Here is a 23,040-nt window from a genome sequence, read left to right as displayed (position 1 = left end):
GCAGAATTAAAAACAAACAAATCACCTGGGCCAGATGGGATATTTCCAACAGTACTTAAAGAAATGAGGGAAATTATTTATAGGCCGCTAACTCGATTATTACAAATGACACTTATAACAGGGGATGTGCCAACTGACTAAAGACAGCAAATGTCATACCAATCCACAAGAAAGGGGACAAAACTGAGCCAGGAAATTACAGACCAATCAGTCTCACCTGCATCACCTGTAAAATGTTGGAAAAAATGATTAGACAGAAAATAGAGGAGCATCTTAATGAAAACCATATTCTTGGAGATAGTCAACATGGGTTTAGACGAGGCAGATCATGTCTTACTAATTTATTTAAAAAAAATTGAACATGCAACTGCAGCTGTAGATCACGTGAAAGCATATGATATGATATACTTAGATTTCCAAAAAGCTTTTGATAAGGTTCCACACCAAAGACTGATCCTCAAATTGGAAGCTGTAGGCATTCAGGGTAATGTAAGTAGATGGATTATGAACTGGTTGATGTCTAGGAAACAGAGGGTGTCGATTAGAGGAGTCACTTCTAACTGAAGTGAGGTTGTTAGTGGAGTTCCACAGGGATCAGTACTAGGGCCTTTGCTTTTTCTAATCTATATTAATGATCTGGACTCTGGGATAGTTAGCAAACTTGTCAAATTTGCAGATGATACTAAAATAGGTGGCTCAGCAGATACAATCTTGGCAGCACAGGTTATTCAAAGGGACTTGGATAATATTCAGTTGTGGGCCGACACCTGGCAGATGAAATTCAATGTGGACAAGTGCAAGGTAATACATGCAGGTAACAAAAATGTCCACTATAATTACACTATGGGAGGTACAGATCTAGATGAAGTATCACATGAGAGAGACCTAGGAGTCTATGTGGACTTTCTCCATCCAAGCAATGTGGGGAAGCAATAAAAAAGGCAAACAGAATGCTAGGGTATATTGTCAAAAGTGTAGAATTGAGCACAAGGGCAGTGATGTTCAGACTGTACAATGCACTAGTTAGAGCTCATCTGGATACTGTGGACAGTTCTGGGCTCCACACTTCAAGAAGGATATCGCTGCTTTAGAGGCAGTTCAGAGGAGAGCAACCAGACTTATTCCAGGTCTGAAGGGAAAGTCCTACTGAGAGACTGAGGAACTGAACCTTTTCACCCTGGAACAGAGGAGACTATGTGGGGACTAGATCCAAGTCTTTCAAAATCATGAAAGGCATGAAAGCTTTTCCAGATCAGCAGGGACTCACGCACCCGGGGACACAAATGGAAATTGGGCTTCAAGGCATTCAAAACGGAAAACAGGAGACACTTATTTACACAGAGAGTCGTCACATTCTGGAATAAACTACCCAGCGATGTGGTTGAAGCTGAAAGTTTGGGAACATTTAAAAATAGTCTGGATAGGATCCTTGGATCACTTAGATATTAATGAACACCAAACGAGCACGATGGGTTGAATGGCCTCCTCTCGTTTGTAAACTTTCTTATGTTCTAAGGCCATGTTTTTATACAACACTGTCAAACTCTTGACAGAAGGCAGGTCAACCAACGGACGATGCTTACATTTAATTGAAAGATGTAGTCTAATGCACGCGAGATGTAATTTAATGAAACTGCAAGTGACAATAAATGTACTGCTTGTGAGCAATTTTTTTATTTTATTTTGTAATATAAGCTTGGCCTATATGTTATAGCACTGATGTTATGAATTCAGTATTTTATATAAATGTATTATCACTAAACATATTTACAAAAGTCACTTACCATAATAGGTTAAAACTGAATGGATTGCAGATTGTATTCTGTTCTTTATAGATACTTGCTTTTTTTTTGTAATCTAGTCCACTATAGGTTGACCGCAGGAATGGGAAGGAAGAACACAAGGGCTCTAACTTGTGTCAGATTCTGCCTACAAGGATAATAGGCTGATAAGACAGCCAGCACAGTCAGCCAAGCTCCCTGAAACCACAACGTCTATTTTTAGATTTAGAAACTGACTTCAACATGGAGTCAACAACAACAAAACAACTGGGCTACACATTAAATATTCAAGGCCTATATTTTACAGGTCTGTGATACCTAAAATATGTGCTTGTGGCTTCTGTATTTCTTTGATTTTCTTTTTATATACAAGCTCACAGGGTACAAAGAATATTCAAAATTCCACAAGACAGAAATGGGTAGTGCTACAATCACCCATTTCATTAGACCTTGTAGAGGGAAGAGTATTTGTGCTGCAGTGCCATCTTGAAGGTTTCTGTCCCCCATTCCTTTATGACCTAAGGTTTAAGTCACATCTTGAGGCTGACAAGAGCAAGTCTGTGATAGGCAGTAAACAGCTCCTCAGAGCACCGTGGCCGAGTCCTCCAGCCCCGCCTCCCTGCTCAGCAGCCAGGCAGGCCAGGGCTCACGGCTGGGACTCTGGCGTGTTCCCAGGCATTGCACGGCACGTGTTATTATTATGAACAGCAGCTCAACGGATACAATCCAATGATCTGAAGAGTCATAATGCTTTTGACCTATTTGTCCTGTTAAAGTTCAAATTAAATGTCTTCTTTTATACTCTTTCCACTGAAAACATTACACTCTTTATTTATAATGCATTATTTACCTAATGCACCATAAATAAAGCATTAAGCAGGAGGACAGACAGAAAGCAATGCCCAGAACGGGAGGGAATAATGCAGTAATACTGTAACATTGTGATGGGCAGCAACTCCCAGATACATTTTGTACAGTTTTATACATCTTTACATGCTGTTATAGCATACAAGTAAGACGTATAGCACTTTTCCAGTTCAAGTGAATCAAATAAGCAACTTTTAATTTTTTATTTTTTTTAACTTAGCAAATAATGGTAGATGTTCAGGGTTTTGGGATGTGCTGTGCCAATTTTCTGAAGCAAAAATCCATGAAGTAAGCCAATGTGAAATCACAGTCATAAAATATAAACCTGAAAACAAGCGAAGCAGGAAAGCAATACCTTGTTAACAAATCAGATACCCATTTTACAGTATACTGTACATACATGTTGGAGTGCCTGATCTGAACATAAGGAGCTCTGGACACAGGGCATGTGGCAGGGGACGCTCTGGATGTGACAACAGACACACAGACAGACACAGCCACCTCTATAAGCCAAGTCAGAGTAGCTTATCAACCTTAGCAGAATGTCTTTGGGATGTGGGAGGGAGCCAGAGCAGCTGACAAAACCCCAGGCAGCTACAGGCAAACAGACAAAGTTCACACAGGCCAACACACAGGGCTGGAATTGAACCCAGGTCCCAGGATCTGTGGGGCAGCAGCGCAAAGCACCGCACCACCGTGCCACCATATTACAATATGCAGTTCAATTAAAGGTATACTATATACGAGAGTTGTCCAGAATGTTTTGCAGCACAATTTTTGTATTGCTAGTAATGTATTATAGAATTGTTTGAACGTAGTCAAAGGATCAGTAGATGTATTTACTACACTGCTAATTTTTTTAACATCATCTCCATCCACAGCCTTGCACCAGCGAGAAACAAGAGCATGTATCCCATTCTTGCACCTGCAGCCACTTCTTCAATACCCTCATCTTCACTCCCAAACCTTTTCCCATGTATGGGATCTTTGAGGGCTCCAAATAGGTGGAAAACTGAGGGAGCAAGATCTGGGCTGTAGTGTAGCTGGAGAAGAGCAGTCTACCTGAGTTTTGTGATTGCATTCTGTTTTCAAATGTGTGTGTGGTCATGTGTTGTCGTGTTGAAGGAGGAATTCAGCAACATTTGTGTGAATTCAAACTCTTCTTCAACTTTTTAAGAGTTTGAATGTACCGATCTGAGGTAATGGTTTGACCACGTGGCATGATATCTACAAAAATCACCCCTTGGGCATCCCAAAAAACATTTGCCATGACTTTCCCTGATGAAGGGGTAACCTTAAACTTCTTATTCTGGGGAGAAGTTGGAAGATGCCATTCCAATGACTGTCTTTTGGTCTACGGTTCGAAGTGATGGATCCATGTTTCATCCCCAGTGACGCTCAATGACAAAAAGCTTTAACCCCTTTAGCCTTGTAACAGGAGAACAAATCTGAGCACACCTGAGCCACAAGAAAATCAATAACAGCCCATTCTTTAAAATGTACATCACTGCACGATGCCATTTTGAGGGCCCACTGCGCATGCACTAGGAAACGGATTGCTCCGCGGCACTGCAGTGCAGTAACATTTCAAATTAACCACATAATAAGTCACAGATATTTCCTGTTAATTTTGACTAATAGATTTATAATAAATTAAAACTGAAAAAAACAATGATAATAGCTCATAGAAGTCTTCCGTGCACTAGTCAATACCAAAGGTTAAATGCCAGCAGTAAATCTGTTAGAATTAAACACCTTCTCAATAAGAACCACATGAACCGTTTGTGTTCAGTTAGCTAAAACATCCGCTCACTCACAAAAGCTGCCTCAGTGTAAAAAGCAACACCAGTTAGATTTCAACAGTCCAATCAGACCATATCTTACAATTGATGTTGGCACAAAGCTAAACAGTCATTTTTAAAATACTTAAGAGATGAAGGCATTCACTGATGGATTAAAGGCTGCATTCAAATTTCATAATCTCCTCCATGCTGGGGCTCATGGGGACAGGAGGAGACCATATACGCAGCATCAGACTATGTTCAATTCCAAATAGATACATTTTTTATTATTATTGCAGAATACGTATTGACTGGTCTTGCATCTTACATAGACCTTTCTTCTCCATTGTAATAAAACTCTCCAGGGCTTATATTTCATGATGAATGTGAAGGGGAGGGAGGTCGTTTGCACTATTGAGGAAGTCCTATAACCACGCCAGGCAGGAGGCGGCTTCTTGTCCTGCTAGGGCAAGGAGGTTATAAATAGACGATATTCATGGAATTCTGGGAACACTATTACCACGGAAGTGAGAAAACAATGGCACTCTGCTTGTGCTGAAAAGACTGTTTCCTCACATTACATAGTAGTCTTCATGTTTATTGATACCTATGTTCATTTCTGCTCAAACAAACCGTTAAGGCACAGTTTACCTACTTCTCAAACTTGGGCATTGTGGAAGTTAATTCAGGTTTAGTGGGTGTGGTTCTCAAGGATAATAACAAAATCACTCTGGAGCCCCAGGGAGAGTCTGGGGGAGGGGTTCACATTATTGAGATCAGAGGAGGCTGGACACACATGGTATTCTTTAGGTGGGCTGCTTTAAGGTATGGTAAACCGCCCTGTTGTTGTGGGATACACACATCTCCAGGTCCATATAAGGACATGTTCTAAAACACAGGGAACATCATTAGAGTAGCTGGTACTACAGAAAGAAAAGAACACATTCTTGCACATACTGCCAAACTTCCAGCAATCTAAATTACTCTCAGGATTTGCAGAACAGTACAGAGCCCTGCAGGCAGATATTATAAAGTACAGAGCACTCCTTGAGATTATTACCACACGGCACTGCTGTTCCTTTCAATCCAGTCCCGAGTTTCCCCTGCTTGGTAACATTTTGGAGAAACAAAAATACATATAGTCATTATAATCATGTTTTTTTTTTTTTTAATTTAACACAGACAAGGGAATTTTATGACATTAAGTTTGGTGAAATATGCAGACGTTATAACACTATAATAGTGTGCATTCAAATGTAAATACTTCCAAAGTCCTTTAATTATGTACCAGTAACATAATATATAAAACCAAAGCGATAACTGGCAAGAGGTTGTATGACAGTGCCAACAGTATGCACCACTATTTCTAGACACGTTTTCAAAGAAATGGCTCCAGGCAGAGCTCAATGGTCTTGATTTGAGGCATCTGGCAGCTTTTTACATAGTTCCTTGGTAATTATGTGAGATGCTTATCAGCGCAGGCACTGCTGTGAGGGAAGCTAGTTTGTTTAGATATTTTTACTTTGAAGTAAGAGCTACTCCATATCTCTGCCCCTGAAACCGGTAGCAAAATACCAGATTCCACAGAAATTTTCATTTAAAATATTTTTTATGGAGTATTCTAATATTTAGTAACCACTCCGAGTATTCAGATATTTAATTAAGTATACTGAATAAAAACATGAAAGCAACATGCAGTAATTTCAAAGATTATGCTGAGTTACAGTCCATATAAGGAAATCAGTCAATTTGAAGATTAATTAGGCCCTAATCTACGGATTTCACTGGGACTGGGAATACAGGTATGAATTTGTTGGTAACCGACACCTTAAAAAAACTGGTAGGGGTGTGGATTAGAAAACCAATCAGTATCTGGTTGATCACAATTTGCCTCATGCAGCGTGACATCTCCTTTGCATGGAGTTGATCAGGCTGTTGATAGTGGCCTGTGGAATGTGATCCCACTCCTCTTCAATGGCTGGGTGAAGCTGCTGGATATTGGCAGAAACTGGAAGCTGGATGTGGAGGTCCTGGGCTGGAGCGGTACAAGTGGTCTGCGGTTGCGAGGTCGGTTGGACGTCCTGCCAAATTCTCTAAAACAACGTTGGAGGCGGCTTATAGTAGAGAAATTATCGTTCAATTCTGTCAACAGCTCTGGTGGAAATTCCTGCATGCTTATTGCACGCTCCCTCAAAATGTGTGAGTTCTGTGGCACTGTGTTGTGTGACAAACTGCACATTTCAGAGTGGCTTTTTATTGTCCCCAGCACAAGGTACACCTGTGTAATGATCATGCTGTTTAATCAGCTTCTTGATATGCTACAACTGTCAGGTGAAGGGATTATCTTGGCAAAGGAGAAATGCTCACTAACACACTTTATCTGTGCGTATGGAAAATTTCTGGGCCCTTTAATTTCAGCTCATGAGACCAACATTTTACATGCTGCATTTATATTTTTGTTCAGTGTATTAATTACTGCAGACAATTGCCATTCTAAGCAATAAAACCTTGAGTGAATCATGAAATGACTGCTTTTTTTCCAGGACCTTCGGTATATATAACATATTCCTCACAGAGGCAAGCATATAGGTTATTTTTCTTTCCACAGAAAGTGCTTCACTGCACATAGTCATAGACCACTATGCGGAACATGGTTTAGAAAAGACAGCATTTTAAATCTGCAGAACCAATACGGACGTCACTTAATGTTAGAGTATGGAACTTCTGAATTAACATTTTATTTGCTTTACAATTACTTATTTTGACTACCATTAGTTCAATAAGTAATTGCATAAGTAAGATAAAATAAAATATACAATTTTAAAAAGAAATGAAAATATAAACAATGCATATTTAGATATAAAGTTAGAGACTTAGAGACCTATGTTTTTTCTATTAGGACTACGATTGGGTTCTATTTAAATATTTGAAACCTATAATACCTACGTACACCGAATATTTATATTGTATTTGTAATCCATTTATTCAATTACAATGACTAAATTGCTTACTTTTAAAGCTGAAACAGATATTGTTCTCTCAGAGCCCCAAACCAAACCACTGAGCGCTGCGTCACCAGCCATAGACAGCTGCCAGCGGCCGGGATCAGTTTCACAGGACTAACTCTGAGCTGTGACTCCCTACAATGATATGTTCCATGAGCCAGGGGATGTGCTTCCAGAAGGTTTACCACAAGGTTAAATAAGAGCACTAGAAAAAATAGACTGTAATGCGATCCATGGATATAAAAAAATGAAAATGCCAGGCCTGATACGGCAGCCGAATGGGAAAGGTTTGCTTTTGGACCCGATAGGCTTCAAGACAGTCCCCGGGAAGCAGCTTCTAGACAGAGATGGAGTGATTGTAGGGAATATATACTCTGCAGATATGCATGGCTATTCAGAGGGGCAGATGTATTGATGCAGAACATGAATGACTAATTCGCCATCTTGAAATTATATTTAACAGTTGTTCTTAAACTAAAAATTAAACACACCAAATTAACCATCAATGTGCTGTTTATAAATAAACACCCCTGGTTAAGAACCCCTGCTCTAGATGACCAGTAGATCTCTCTGTGTCCCTGTCCATATCTATGCACATACACGTACATACATACACATATATATACAGATCGGTGAAAAAAAAGGAAAAACCTAAATAAATGAGAGGAGGAACACAATAAATGCAGATGCCTCCAAACAGGTGTACTACATGATACAATTAAGCAATTAACATCCTATCAAGCTCTGTGGCATGTATGAAAATGCTGAGCAGGCCCAGTTGACCTCCATGTTGGATCAAGATGGCAAGAGGAAAGGATCTAAGCGACTCTGAAAGAGGGGTCATTATTGGGGCACTAATGGCAGGAACGTATGTCACACAGACTGCTCAACTGGCTAGTGTTTCAATAGGAACAGTGACTAAAGTTACATCTGCATTTAGATCTATGGGAAACACATCAATAAATAGGGTTGGAAATTGTGGTCGACAGCACACATTCGATGACCGTGATGCTCGTGCATTACTGTGATATGTAAGGAAAAACAGAAGAGCAACTCTTTCTGAGAATGTTAATTCAGGACGTGATCAGACTTTGTCAGCAAGAACAGTCCATCGAGAACTGCACAGAGAGGGATATTATAGTAGGGTTGCAGTGCTTAAACCCCTCATTAGAAAGACACATGCATATTTGAGAGTTCAGTGGTGCAAAAAACATTTTCTCCACACATGCACTCGACAAGTGGGCGAGTGCATGTGTGGTGACACTAAGAGAACAGGCCTGACTGCTGGACCCCTACAGTGAGGAGGTCCGGAGGCTCTGTTATGCTGTGGGGGGCATTTTCCTGGCATGGTTTGGGTCCCCTTAGAGAGAAGTTATTCTGAGTGATCAATTTTATCCTATGGTGAAATATTTCTGATTTCTGATGGGAGTGTCTCTTCCAGGATGACAATGCCCCCCATCCACAGGGCACGAGGGGTCACTGAATGGTTTGAGGAGTATGAAAATGCCATATGCTATGGCCTTCGCAGTCACCAGATCTCAACCCAATTGAACACCTATGAGAGATTTTGGACCGACCAGCGCTCTCCACCACCATCATCAAAACCCCAAATGAGGGAATATCTTTTGGAAGAATGGTGTTCATCCCTCCAGTAGAGTCCAGAGACTCGCAGAATCTGTGCCAAGAGCACTGAAGCTGTTCTGGCGGCTTGTGGTGCCCAACACCTTACTGAGACACTATGTTGTTTTTCCTTTAATTTGTCACCCATCTGTACATACATGCATGCATTCATACACACACAATCTCCATTAAAAAAAAAAAAAAAAAGTCAGAAAGTTAATGTTATGTTTATGTTAATGTTAATATTACCAAGTTTTCTGTAACGAACAGTCGTTCTTTAACAAGACAAACTACATTTAAAGATTCAGACTGCAGTGTGTATTAAAGGAGGCTGGCAGCCCCTCCCAGCGTGTCTGGAAACAGTGAGTGTGGCAGGAGGTAGGGAGCAACATCTGCACAGCATGGGAGCTTTCTGTCCACCTCTCAGATACTACAGTAGCTAAGCCCAGGAGTGTGCAAGTCTTAGCAGGGAGGTTTCCCCCTTATAGCAGTAACTGAGAAGTTATTGTGCAATGCCAAACATTTCAGAATAAGTAAAAAGATTTGCAAGGATAAGTTTGTTCCTTAAATTTTGTTTAAAGTTGAACGTGTCAGATATGTTTTGGTTTCCCTTTTGTTTTTTCGATCAAACGATCTGTGTGCGTTGGAGTCATGTTCTCCAAGAGCTATACATTTTAACTCTGCCTTATCTCCAGTCCTTCACTGAGGAGTTACCAAGAAAACCAGAAGGTCAGTCACAAGAAAGTCACAATTCTCTCTATGCCTTTGCAACACACAACCTTTTCCAAGTGAAAAGGGTTGAATTTGTCTTCCAATAAAGAACCCATTTTCCCAGAATTCACTCCCTAAGTGCTTTCCTCTGTACAGCGCACCCCCGACACATGAGCAGCAGAGCCCTGTGGGAATCGGGGAAGGCAGGAATTGGGATACAAGTCATCAGCTGACCATGAAAGTCTTTGCTGGTATGTGAAATTGTACAGAATATTTAAAAAAAGGTACATCTTTGTACTGCTATCACTCAGAACTTCACAGGCAGACCCACCTTAATATTCAGCTCTGTGAAAAAGCTTTACCCTGTTGTAATAATTACTGTAGAATGAAAGCAGTTCACAATAAAAAAATAAAATAAAAAAAAATCTGGTCCTGACAAAGCACATTTGCATGCCAAAGAAAAGCAGAATGTTTCTCCAGTAAACAAGACAAAACAAAATGAGAGTAACCTGATCCTGTTTACTGTAGCAAACCCTACAGGCCTAGCAGCTGAAACAGATCCAGCCCATGGCTCAGCTGGCCTTGCTAATGTATCACTTGTGATTGTCTAGTTGTGTATTGAAAAACATTTAAAAACCATTTACCAAATGGTAAAATATCTATTCTGTGTCAGAATTGTATTACATTGATTAAAATAAAGATATATGCACCATATACTACATACATACACACACACACACATATATATATATATATATATATATATATACACACATACACACACACACACACTCACACATACTGTTTTGTATTATGAGAAAGGAAAGGAGAAAGGATTGCAAGAAAAATCTACTGACAGATATGATGCTAATTATACAGACCTTTTAGCACTACTCTGTTTTTAAACTCTTCTTGGAAACATAGGCAATAGACTATTATTAGCCTACATAATATGATTGTAAGATGCTTTAGAAAACAGCTAATGTTTTTGGGCTGGGATCTAAACCTGTCGATCTTGTTTTTCCACCTCTCCCCTCGTGAATGAGTCAACACTCACTCATACTTGCTCATGCTATTTTAAAGAATAGAGAAATCATATTCTTGCATTGTCTCCACAGAACATGCATTATTTAATGGGTTTGGTAATTGTCAGTTATTGGTGTGTCTGAGCAAACAAGGATAGGAAGTCATCACATTTCATTCGGTTACACCTTCTGTGCATTCAGGTGCAACACAGTAATTTATCAGGCTGCTGTGACACTACCCACACGCCACTGCAGGTCAGAAGGTAGTCTTTGAGGGATCAGCACAAGGCCGACGCCCATTAAAAGACAGCACATCAACTTTCACTTCCTTCACATCCATGTTGATGAAATTGACAAATAATTCATAAAGACACATGAATGAATCTCAAGTTCCTGTTCACATGCTAAACGATGTGGCTGTCAATTTAAATCAAAATTCAGTTCCCACCTAGGGTGTAATTAATTTAGATTACATTTTAACTTTCATAAATGTTTCATGCAACTGTGGTATTTGAAAGCAAGGGAACCTGCATCTGTTACATCATGGTGAGAAAACCAGAACCTACTTATTCAAAAAACAAAGTAATAAAGCTTTTCTTTATACAGTAGTCCCTCGAGATACACAAGAGCTGAGCTACTGGAAAACGTTGCATAGGCGAGAATCACGGGGAACATTATCACATAGTAAACAAATGGAAATGCATTACTCAGACACCATATTTTATACACCTCTATTACACTTAAGATAATAACCAAATGAAAGACTCAATTTTTCAATACTTTATACATCGTGTTCAGTGACGAGTCATTCACTTAACATCAATATGAAGCACTATAAAATGAAAAGACAAAACGTTCAACGGAGATCAATGACAGTCTTAATCATTAAGAACTATTGCTGCTACCAGGCCACCTAGAACTCATTGTCAAACTCAAGCAGAAGCCAGAGGCAAAATGATCGGACTGGATGTGCAGTTACGCGTGACTGCGTTTTGTGGTCTGCACAGCTTGGTTAGAGAGAGTCTGAATGTATGGTGATGCTTCAGAACTGTGATTGCTCTAGGATGCTCTCAAACAAACGTATTTTTTCAGTCATACATTTCTGACAAGACAATAAGATAAAATCAATGTTACATTTAAAAAAAAAAGTGTATTCAATTCTTGGTCATGCACTTTGTTTTTGGGTCTTGCATGTGTGACTCTTTACTGCCCTAAATTTCTCTTTTTGTATGTTGTCTAATTATATTAGTCATAAATGTTAGGAGTCAAAATGTTAGATTAAAACATAATCAACCTAACTCTTTGCATTAATTGATCAAATATAGTTATGAACTTTAAAAGTAAACTAAATGAGAAGAAGGTTGTCCCAGTAAGAATCTTTCTGGTTTAATTTTAGATTTATTACAAGGCTTTAGTAAAATAATCTCTTGGCAGCTCCCTGTGCCCTGGAATGAACTTATGTAAACACTGAGAACAAACACATGGTCATATAATAAGCAAATTTGTGCATTTTGAAGCTGATTCTCCTGCTTGGAAATTTGAGAATTTCATAACTTGAATTTGCATATCTCAAGAGATTACTGTATAGAATTACAGGAAAAGTAAAGTTTACTTTGATAGAAGAAATTAAACAAAGCTTTTATCTTTCTGCTCCTTCTTATACCCTATTAATTTGGAATCAGAAAATGGACAATGAACTGGGCTCATCCCTACGAGAAGGGCAGCTGACACACTTCATTCAGAGCAAGCACTGCTTATTAGGCTGTGAATTGATCATCCGCGGCCCGAGGAGCACTGATGCAGCTCTCCCTGAACACTGCCGGCTCTCGGGCACCTGTCAGTCACCGCCATCACTGCTGCAAGGCAAGCCAAGGAAAGCCTGGTGGCCTGATGGCACGAGGTCACTTACCCAGTATGGAATGAACCCGGACAGACAGCTGGGTGCGCAGGATAAGAATGGGCTTTCTGCCCTTGCTGTGAAATGAGGAAAAATATTATGTGATTTCACTGCGTGATTCTTTTCATTTTTAAAAATTAAATTAAAGCTATAAATAAAAGCTTCAGTAAAAATAAACCAAGTGTTTTAATCAAAAACATTTGTTAAGCAGTTGTTGTATTTCATTGTTTAAAACAGAAAGGATACAATATATAAATATATCAATAACCGGCTGACTGCCTGACATGTAAAGCAGGGCAGGAAGGATTATGCTATGGAAATGTAAAGGATAAGGCAGCACAGATTTAGGTGTATGTGGAAATTATGTTCTAGTGGAAGGCAAGCTGAAAATCAATACATTTACTTCTTTTCACTTTCATTCCCATTGCGTTATTTTCTATTCTTGACTATAAGATTTAAATATGAATACACACTACCATATACATTTTATATATACAAACAGTATTACTTATTTGTAACTGCAAGCATTAATTTGTTAAACCTTGTAACCAGTTAAACACTCATTCAGTAGACAGACTGAATGCACAGAATAACATAAACATAAATTATGTTTTGAATGATAAAATATTTTCTGCCAGTGAGCAATAAAACTCAAATAGGAACAAAGGCTTTCAATATTCCTCCTTCACTGATACAATGTATGAATATATTTAGCTTATTTAATGTATTTCAAAACTCTGTAAAATGCATCTTATCAAAAGCATTCCCTAAATATAACTTATTTTTAATTAGCATTTAAATTGTATTCACATCACTAAGAAATGCCTTTAAATATTTCAAAATGAATTAACGTACAAACAGAAGCCTTTGTTGTTTGAGGCTTTCAGATTTCCATACAGGTCATAAACCAAATGTCCCCATTATAAGGAACTGTATTATGTAAGAATGAATACAAATCCAATGCACATTTCCTAATATATTTTATGAAACAATACACATCTGTTTCAGAGAAAATGAAGTACATATGACAGGCTGTTGAGTGACCAGACATGAAAAATACATATAAATAATGGATGCTTCTGGTAAAGACTAGGCCTACTCTTTCACCAAAAAATCTAATAGACTGCACATAGCTTGGATGTCCTATCAAAGGATCTGAGATTCCATGAATCTGACTTAAAATAATTCAATATGTATCTATATATATATATCTATGTTTTTATACATACACACAACAGACTGTTTGTGTCAGTTAATCAGATTTTAAAAACTCAAGGCGTGTTTCAAATTTTCTTGCGTTTTGACACAGAATAACTCAAAATAAAGTTGTGGTAAAAGCGGCAACTTCTACATTGCAATTGCTATCACAGCCTGACACATTATGAAAACAATGCAACTGCTGCTATTTAGGATAACAGATAGTGATGTGATGACGTGATGATATCAGGAAGCACCTGGCATGAAATCAATCTTTTAAAAGGTTGAAATACTTTCAGTTCACATTCTCAGTCCCAATGACCGATGACTTCCTTTTAGACAATATAAGCTGTAATGTTCCTTACCCAATATCTTCATAGAACTGCTCCAGATCATCGCGCTGCTCTGAGAGAGATAAATCTAGATCCAGATAGTTCCCATTGGGTGCTATCTGCAGAGCACAGTCTTCCAGCTGCATGGAAAACAAATCGAAACAAAGAATGATACAGATTAGAAGATCATGGGATAGCACCTCCACCATGCTATGTACTGTCAGCTGGATCAGACAGTAAATTAAGAAACAATAACAGTATAAAAAGACAATACTATCTCTTGGTGATGTGCAGTGCATGTTTTGTTTTGTTTTACTGGCTTGTGAAAAGCATTACTCTATGAAACAAACTACTAAGAGCCCAAATTAGGAGAACATATGTTTTGTATTAAAAACCTGTAAAATTATTGAGTTCACAATGAAATATGAATTGTACTTTGCTGGCTGGGATTCTAGTCTGCCTCTCTAAAAGTTATTTCTATCACAGGAATTATTGTGCTAGCTATGGGATTTATTCAAATAGACGCATTTAGTCATTTCTATTGTGATGTTTCTGTCTGTTAGATTGAAAACAAAAACAACGCACGTCCTGCCCAAACAATCCCGGCCTCCTGAACAATGGGAAATGTACATTACTAATCAGTTTCACACAATTCAGTGAGTCATATCTTACAAGCATGTAACAACGCACCCTGTACATTACAAAATAATGAATAAACTTGTCAATATTGACTCATAACAGCCAACAAACTATTTTAAAAATGTCACCCTTCTTCAAAACACATTTTGAAGTAGCATTCCAGGGCCAGTACCTCCAGCTTGCAGGCCCAGCACTTCCCTACAATAAGAACATTTTCATTCAACTAAAGATGAGAGATAATAGCAGAACTGGCCATAAGAGGTGACATGTATAATTTGAAATGGACCCAGTTACATAAATCATAGGGGTAAAAATGCTCTTTATTGTAGGACTATGTGGAAGTCCCAGATCACTGGCACATTAATGTCTGTCGTGTTGGACCAGGCGGTTCGGGTAAAACAGACAACATGCAACTTCAAACACAAACTGAAGTCCAGGTTCGTGTCTGCATGACGTCTTGGTCGCGCAATGAATCAAGTTATTTAACAGCTGCTACACTGTTGCACTGCTGAGGACCGGACTGGACCACCCGGAGGACAGAGACAGACAGCGCAGCAGCTGCTGGGCAATTACTGCGTTTGTGGTCAAATACACTGAACTGTCTGGCTCAGTCACTTCCTAACAGGAACAGTCAATGTGTGCAACGAGCCATAAAAACTTACTTTTAAAGGAGCCTCCAGCAGTTTATGAACCCCTGGAATCTGCTCCACCAGAGGGATGTTCTCGTTGAAGGTGTACGGCGGGGGTCTCCTGGGCTCGGGGAAGTTTGTGCAAACGAAAGGGTCCACATCGTCCAGGTACTGAACCCTGCAGGTGACCGCGGCCATGTCTCCAGTGCGCCCGTGTGTGTCGCCCACCCGTCCGCAGACACGCCGCTCAGCTCCGGGGAAAGGGGATCCGCAGGCTGGGGCTCTGTGACGTCTCAGGAAGCGCCGCACGGCGTGAGTCACTGTGCGGCCACCCGGCTCCTCCTGCTGCAGTGACTGTTGCTACGAGCTGCAAACAACATGGCGCCGTGAAATCTGCTTGCACTTGGGTGGTTTTAAAAGGGAAGCACACGCAGGCTGCCAAAACCTCTCCTTGGTGAAGTGAGCACTGTGAATGTTGTCCCTGTGTGGGAGTCCCCCTTCAGTTCGTCTAGGCCCTGTCTTGTGTTGGTCCCAGTATGCTGTGCAGCAGAAGTGGACTTTGTGCCTTTTTTTCCCCCTGGCCAGCCTGTTTGGAAATGAGGCGTCTGAAAGGAATGGGCAGATTGGATAGGAACGCTGACTGGGATGGGGTTACCGGACGGGGAGGGGGTTGGTTGCGGAATGGGACCAGTGATGGGGACAAGATTGGGATGGGGGTGATTGTGGGCACAGGGGATGAGAACAGAATGGGGACAATGGTTGGGGTACAGGGGACAGAGACACTGACAGGGACTAAATGGGGAAAAGGGATGGGGTCAGGGGATAGGTAGAGTGGGTGAAAGGGACTGGGACAGGATGGGGAAAAAAAGGCAAAGGAAAGCAAAAGGGATGGGGACTGGGACTGAATGTGAAAAACAGGTGACGATGAGGGAAAGGGGTGGGGATGGAAAATGTAGTTTGTTGCAAAAGCTACACTCTTGGATTTCCATTTACATGTTGGATTTCCTAACATTTTCAAGGGAAGGCAATTATATAATGTGTCTGTATTATTAATTTCTCAAACTGCTGGTGGACTTAGAGTTTTGACAATCAATCTCCCATCGAATCTTCCAAGAAAACACATTGGTGCCAAGAAAATGCAGTTGTTTCTGTGAAAATGCATGGCTTACTAGACACCAGTTCTCGTTAAAAGAAAACAGGTTACTCCTTTCCTCTCATTCCATTTTAATTCCTAACACAAAATGTGAAAAGGGATGAAATTCTGCCTTGATATATGTTGTGTATGTACATTCCTCAAACCTGAGCTTCATAGCAAAGGGGATGAATATTTATCAAAGGAAGACTTTTCAGGTTTTTATTTTTAATAGATAACTCGCTTGTGGGGACTGTGGTCAGAAACCTTCCAACGCAGAGCTGAAGAAAAACTCATGTATTTTTAAAACATAACAAAGTAAACAAAAAGCATCACTCATTTTGTGGTGTTTGTCTCCTCCGTGTGGACAGAGTAAGAATTGCAGATATGCGTTTCTTGAGTATTAAATGTAGTGTGTGACCGCATGGTGAGAGAGACAGAGGAAAAGGTGTGAGCATTAACCTTGAAATGAAAAACAACTGTGGGAGCATATTTTAAAAGCTGCTGTAAAATTACATGTTCTGAAATACTTTGAAAGTATATAGTTAAATCTTATAAGCAATACAATTATATTTCCCTCTAATTTGTTCATACTGTACCTGTAATACACTAATCTAATATCCTGGGGTACTCAGCACTTTTGCTATTATGTACTTTCCTATTAAACTAAACTTCATTACGCTCCTGCTAATTTAAATATTGTTAGCATTTCTATCGTTTTACTGCAACTATTCCTATGTCTACCCTTGTCTTTAGCACATACCTGTAACTGTATTATGTCTGCACTTTTTAGCTCATTGTAATAGGATGTATGCTTATTGTATTTTGTATTGGTTGTAATACTGCACTTTTGTAATGCTTTAAAATGATTGTGAAAACTATAAATTGCCCTGGATTAGGTCGTCTGTTAATACATAGCCATGTGCGGATCAGAACTGCAGGCAGAGGACAGTTGGAGATTCATTTCCTCTCCGGCCTCTCAACCAATAGAAGACAACAGAGGGGGAAATGAGACCATTATAAACAGCAGATATTTCTGGGAAGGACAAAGTGATAATTCCAGACTTATTCCAGGTCTGAAGGGAATGTCCTACTGAGAGATTGAGAGAACTGAACCTTTTCACCCTGAAACAGAGGAGACTACGTGGGGACTTGATCCAAGTCTTTAAAATCATGAAAGGCATCGACCACATCAAACCAGAGGAGCTTTTCCAGATCAGCAGGGACACACGCACCCGGGGACACAAATGGAAATTGGGCTTCAAGGCATTCAAGACGGAAAATAGGAGACACTTCTTCACACAGAGAGGCGTCACAATCTGAACAAACTCCCCAGCGATGTGGCTGAAGCTGAAAATTTGGGAACATTTAAAAATAAACTGGATAGGATCCTTGGATCACTTAGTTATTAATGGACACCAAATGAGCACAATGGGTCGAATGGCCTCCTCTCAATTGTAAACTTTCTTATGTTCTGATGTTCTTCTTATAAACATTTAAAATACAATTGTCATGCATTCGCTTCTCACTTCTCCTATTAGCCACCAGAGGTCATCATCTCCCAAATTCTGAACATCATTCTAGACATCCCATTCCTCAGCACCCTGTGCACATGTTCCAGCATTCCCAGTCTCTTTGGTCCAGCCCTTCCATCCGCTCACTACTGTCTTCCTCTGATCCACCTTTGCACTCACTCCTTGCCAAGTCTTGTTTTGCCTCTCCTAGTGACAGTCTGAGCCTTTATTCATTGTGTTTGCTTTTGCTTTTGCCTTTGCTTTTGCCTGTGTCCTTGTTTCCTGATTTCTGGACTTCCTTCAGTACCCTGTTTTTGACCTTTTGCCAGCTTTCTTCGACAACGACTTCTAGATCTCCTGTATTGCCCAGTCTGCCAGTATTAGACCCCAAGTCGGTTCCTGACCTGTTTCCTCAGCTCCGCGTCTGGGTCCTCTACACCTCTGGCTATTCCTGTTAGACAACCCTGACAACAATAAATTACAATATTTTAAACAATAAATTTAAGTACAATTAAAAATATAGTTTTTTAAAAAAGTTGAAAATAAAATTGAATAAATACATTAAAATTTAATTACAAATGAAAGGAATATATATTTTGTATATATTGTATGGAGAAAAATAAAAACATAAATTGTGACAATTGAAGTGTAAAGAATTCTGATAAGAATTACATTTTGTAAAGTTTAGTACAAGTAATATTACGCTGTGTGCAGGCAGGGTAGATGTGACAATGCAGTCGTGGACAAGTATGTGAGGCTGCAGACTGCCTAGTGCCGGTGGACTGTACCATCATACACAAAGTGGGGGGAGAACTACTACTTGCAGATGCAATTACTGTAAACCAACAGATTTATTTTTTGCATAATCAAGTTAATGAATTATATATGTGATGCATCACAGTAATTTATTATTTAAACATAGCCTGAGCAGAATTGCATCTCTTGTTTTTTAAAAAAGGAACCAATAACTCTAATCAGGAGAGGAATCCTTGTTATGAAAATAATGGAACCATGAATTCTGTGCAAAGCATCACACAAATCTGAATGAAATTAAGTAGCAATAAATTAATGGAAAACGCAATATGTATTGCCATAAACACACACACAAAAAGATTCCTTTGGTGCAGTTAAACAAGACAGTGGTAATAGATAGAGAATAAAAACATGATTCCCCTCTCTGGGACAACATCAAGTGCTGCCACCCTGAGGGGAAGGTGAAACATACTTGGCAGCCTGGTCTTGGGAGATTGGGGACAACTGTGAGGGCACAGTTGCACCCAACTCTGACAGGCCTGGGGTATGAGGGCTAGGGATAGGGGAGAGTTGTAGATGGTGCTGAGCTTGGGCACTGTGCAGCACTGAGACCTCCCTGAGAGAGAAGGCAGGGAAGGGTTAGATTAGCTGTAAACAGGGATGTGTGATGTTGGGGTGTTACAGGTACGTCCTCTATCTCCTCCCTTCTTTCTCCAGTGTGAGAGGGTTTTATATTAAGACAGACGGGTATGCTTTAGTTGGTTTATAAAGATGGCACATCACTCCCAACTGTGCATTTAACTGGAATAACGGTCACACCTCATAGAATCAATAAGCAGAGCAGAAGGAAAATGTGTTGAACAATTCTGCCATAAGAGCAGAAAACAATCTTTACTGCACACCAGAGTAATATACACATGAAAAAGTTTTAAATGCAGAGATTCGCAGGGCAGAAAATAAACTCATGTGTTCAGAAGACTGAAACTAACCTGTTTGAACACCTTTTATACATTTAACATAGACACTTAATACTACATACTGTATATACATCATAGGACATTATTAGTTTATCCACTAGTGGTACCATATAAGAAGTGTATACTTTCCTTATGCTATCAAACATTTTTCCTTTCCTGTGAGAATAAAATGTAACAATAATGGAATTGTACCATTATACTTAACATAGTGCTTTAAAGCAAAGCTACCATGATTAGCTTTTCATACAATCAAACTTAGAATCAGTTACAGCTGCACTAAAGCCACAGGAGAACCCAGAAGGATTGGGATTTTCACTCCCGGATACATTCACCGTGGCTGTTCAACCTGGAAGGCATGATTAGGGAAAATGTGTTGTTTCAGTTCTGGTTTAATGAAAATGCATGGTATCAGTGCTTTCGAATCTGTGCTCAGCCCAGGGCCGTTGAACACAGTTCTGCTCTCCGCACTCAGTCTGTTGTGGCCATCGCTCGGCCTAATCGCTCTGCTCTGAGCTCTGCGTTTTCCCAAACACAGGGAACGGGGAGCGCTCCTCCTGAGCCTGACACAGCCGCTGGACCACGATGCACTGGTAATTCCAGAAGAGGATCAGCACCATCACGCCCAGCGCCAGCAGGATGAGAAGCGCTAAGAGGAAGTGCTGCCAGGAAAGCACCGAGGTCACTGTGGGATCAGCCTGCCCCACCTCAGAGTCCTGGCTCCGCCTCCCGTGGAGTGACTGCAGGAACCTCTTCACCCAGAACCCGGCACATTGGACCCGGGGAGAGCCTGTGTGCTCCGGATCTCTCCTGGGAACACACTTCTCACACTCATCCATGTCCAGTCAGGCAGGGAAGTACGTGCAGCACTCTCAATTAACAGCTCTGGAAAAACCCAGCAAACAAACATTCAGCTTGAAATATAACAGCACTTAACAGAGTCAATAGATCCGTGTCTCTCTCGCAGGATGGGTGACGTTAGATAAGAGTGCCTGGCTGTGTGTCAGTGAGGGGAGAGGAGCAGCCAGCAGGGCACAGTGAGGACTAACTGTGATTGGTAATGGTTGATGTTTCTTAATCCTTTGTGAATGTCATGTTAATAATGACTTAATTGTCATTACATTTTAAATAAAATTAAACACATATTGTCGCTGTTGTTGTTATTAACACAATTTCTTAATGCAATGATTATTACAGATGCAATTTCTTCCAGTTAGTATGTGTAGACCTGCCAAGGTCACCCACCTAAACTGTCAGTGACAACCAAACTATATTTCTAAACTGTACACTTTACTAAATCAACGTTTTAACCAGTAGTCTTACCTACAACACACACACACACACACACACACAGCAACATATTATTGAGCATCTGCTGCTTGATAGTTACGCTGCATCTTTAATTATGATTATGATTAATGAAATTACACTGTGGCCAAAAGCCTTGTCCATCAGATCGGCTCACACGCAAGCAGACCGTGGGTTTCATCAGACACATCTGCTCACAGCGCACTTGTAATTTAGCAGATTATTCCCCTGTGCACTTTATATAACGTGTCGTTGCACTGCTGTTCCTCCTGTTGTTCATCTGTGATTTCCTCTCCCCCTTCCCTTCAGCGCTAGACTTCAGCGCATCGTCTGCACTCGTTAGCCATTCAAACCAGGATGTGGGACTTTATTGGTATTTTATATGAGCTGTATATTTTACGTATGCACTTCTGTAATTTTGAAACTGTATTATTATTATTGCACTTTTGTACTACTCTTGTATCCTGTAAGTATATGTAATTACTGAAAACTTTACGGTGCCGGAGCTGCATAACGTCTTAACCTAATCTGATCTATATTGTGAATTGTTATTGATTGGACTGTATTGCAATCACTCGTGTAAACACGCCTTCCGAAAGTGAAACGAATATGTCTGCATTCAGGAGAATACAAGTATACAAGTGCACTACAGTTATAATGTAAAGCAGGGGTAACGCACCTCTGTCTGGCTGTCCTCGGACCCGCAGCTGTGCAGATGTTGTCTCTGTGTGTGAGGTGCTGTGGAGCTGGTTATCTGGCAGGTGCGGCGCCGTCCTGGGGAGGGAGGAGCTCTGGACCCCCCCTCCCCCCGAGCGCACAGCCACAGCACCCTGTCATAGAGCTTGTATAATTATGTAATGGCTTTGGATTATGCACATGCTAATCATGCTTTAATGTCCAGGAAAGTATGGTCTCACCGCATTCACACTGTGCTTTGAGTCTGTTATGGTGTCCCAATAAAGACGCGGTACATGTCTCCCTCCCCCTGACTGGTGAGTGCTATTTAGCTGCAGTCCCGCTCTCCCCATTTTAGACACCACAGGACCTTTCTTACACCAGTGCAGAAAGGCCCTTTAATCCAGAGGGAAGCATTTCCAACAGTAAAACCAAAGAGAAAGGTTAAAATTGGACAATCCATGTACCAAGCTGATCAAATAGCCTGATCTGCGTCCTTGATTGTTGCACTTTGCGAGGTTATATCAATACAAGGCCGGATTCCAAACCTGGGGATCAATGCTCTGCTGAAGGTTATTCAATGAGCAGGATGGTTGGGGTCAATGCCATGGAGACCTGCCAAGGGATCTGCACGGATTTCTAAATAAATAGGAACCGATTGTAGAACCTTACCTTAGTGAAGCTATGCTAAAAAATCGTAATAAAATGTTATAAAATGTACTTAATCCCCAGCAAACTGAAAATGTCACACTTAGTTTTCATTGAGAGACAGCTTGGAAAGGTTAATTATGTTATATGTCAGGGTGCTAATTCTCACAAACCTGTGTAGTGGCACAAGCTTGACTGGGACTTGGCCAGTGCGTGCTGGGAAGGGGTGGTACTGTTGGGAAATATACAGTGTTTCCTGGTTCTCTCTGCTGCACCACAGCCTAGCCCAGGACAGATATGTTTGCTGTGCATTCAGTGTTGATTTCACACAGAAACCATACAGAAAGTGTCACTGGCACTCACAACAATCGTGTCATGTCATAATCAAAATTGATACTTGTTTGGAAATCATTTAGTACTAAGACAGTGTATTTGCACACCAGAAATAATGCATATGAAAATGATATATGCAATTAAATTCCAGATTATGATGCAGGAAGGTACAAACTAAGAAAAACAGATATAAACAGGCACAACTACTAGCCTATGTAC

At 40.3% G+C, this 23,040-nt stretch overlaps 1 protein-coding gene and 1 long non-coding RNA gene across 7 annotated transcripts in view; both read right to left on the bottom strand.

The window, feature by feature from the left end:
* Window positions 1-16,000, bottom strand: part of fhod1 (formin homology 2 domain containing 1) — a 43,174-nt gene extending 27,174 nt beyond the window's left edge. For 3 of the 6 annotated variants that reach the window (XM_066713358.1, XM_066713359.1, XM_066713360.1), the window contains exons 1-3: window positions 15,518-16,000; window positions 14,250-14,356; window positions 12,700-12,764 (exon numbers count right to left, since the gene is read on the bottom strand). In XM_066713358.1, coding sequence (XP_066569455.1) covers window positions 12,700-12,764; window positions 14,250-14,356; window positions 15,518-15,682 — 337 coding nt within the window. In that variant the 5' untranslated portion in view covers window positions 15,683-16,000. The remainder of the gene's footprint in view (window positions 1-12,699; window positions 12,765-14,249; window positions 14,357-15,517) is intronic. The other 3 variants (XM_066713361.1, XM_066713362.1, XM_066713363.1) reach the window with 2 other exon arrangements.
* A 3,735-nt stretch (window positions 16,001-19,735) lies between these two features.
* LOC136758741 (uncharacterized) lies at window positions 19,736-22,178 on the bottom strand. The gene is made up of 2 exons (XR_010819988.1): window positions 21,845-22,178; window positions 19,736-20,742 (listed from the first exon to the last, which is right to left on the bottom strand). It is a non-coding gene; the product is annotated as an uncharacterized LOC136758741 (long non-coding RNA).
* Window positions 22,179-23,040: the final 862 nt, after the last annotated feature.

This window comes from Amia ocellicauda, chromosome 9, assembly GCF_036373705.1.
Source record: "Amia ocellicauda isolate fAmiCal2 chromosome 9, fAmiCal2.hap1, whole genome shotgun sequence".
Classification (NCBI taxonomy): Eukaryota; Metazoa; Chordata; class Actinopteri; order Amiiformes; family Amiidae; genus Amia; species Amia ocellicauda.
This window is presented reverse-complemented; position numbering and strand designations above follow the sequence as displayed.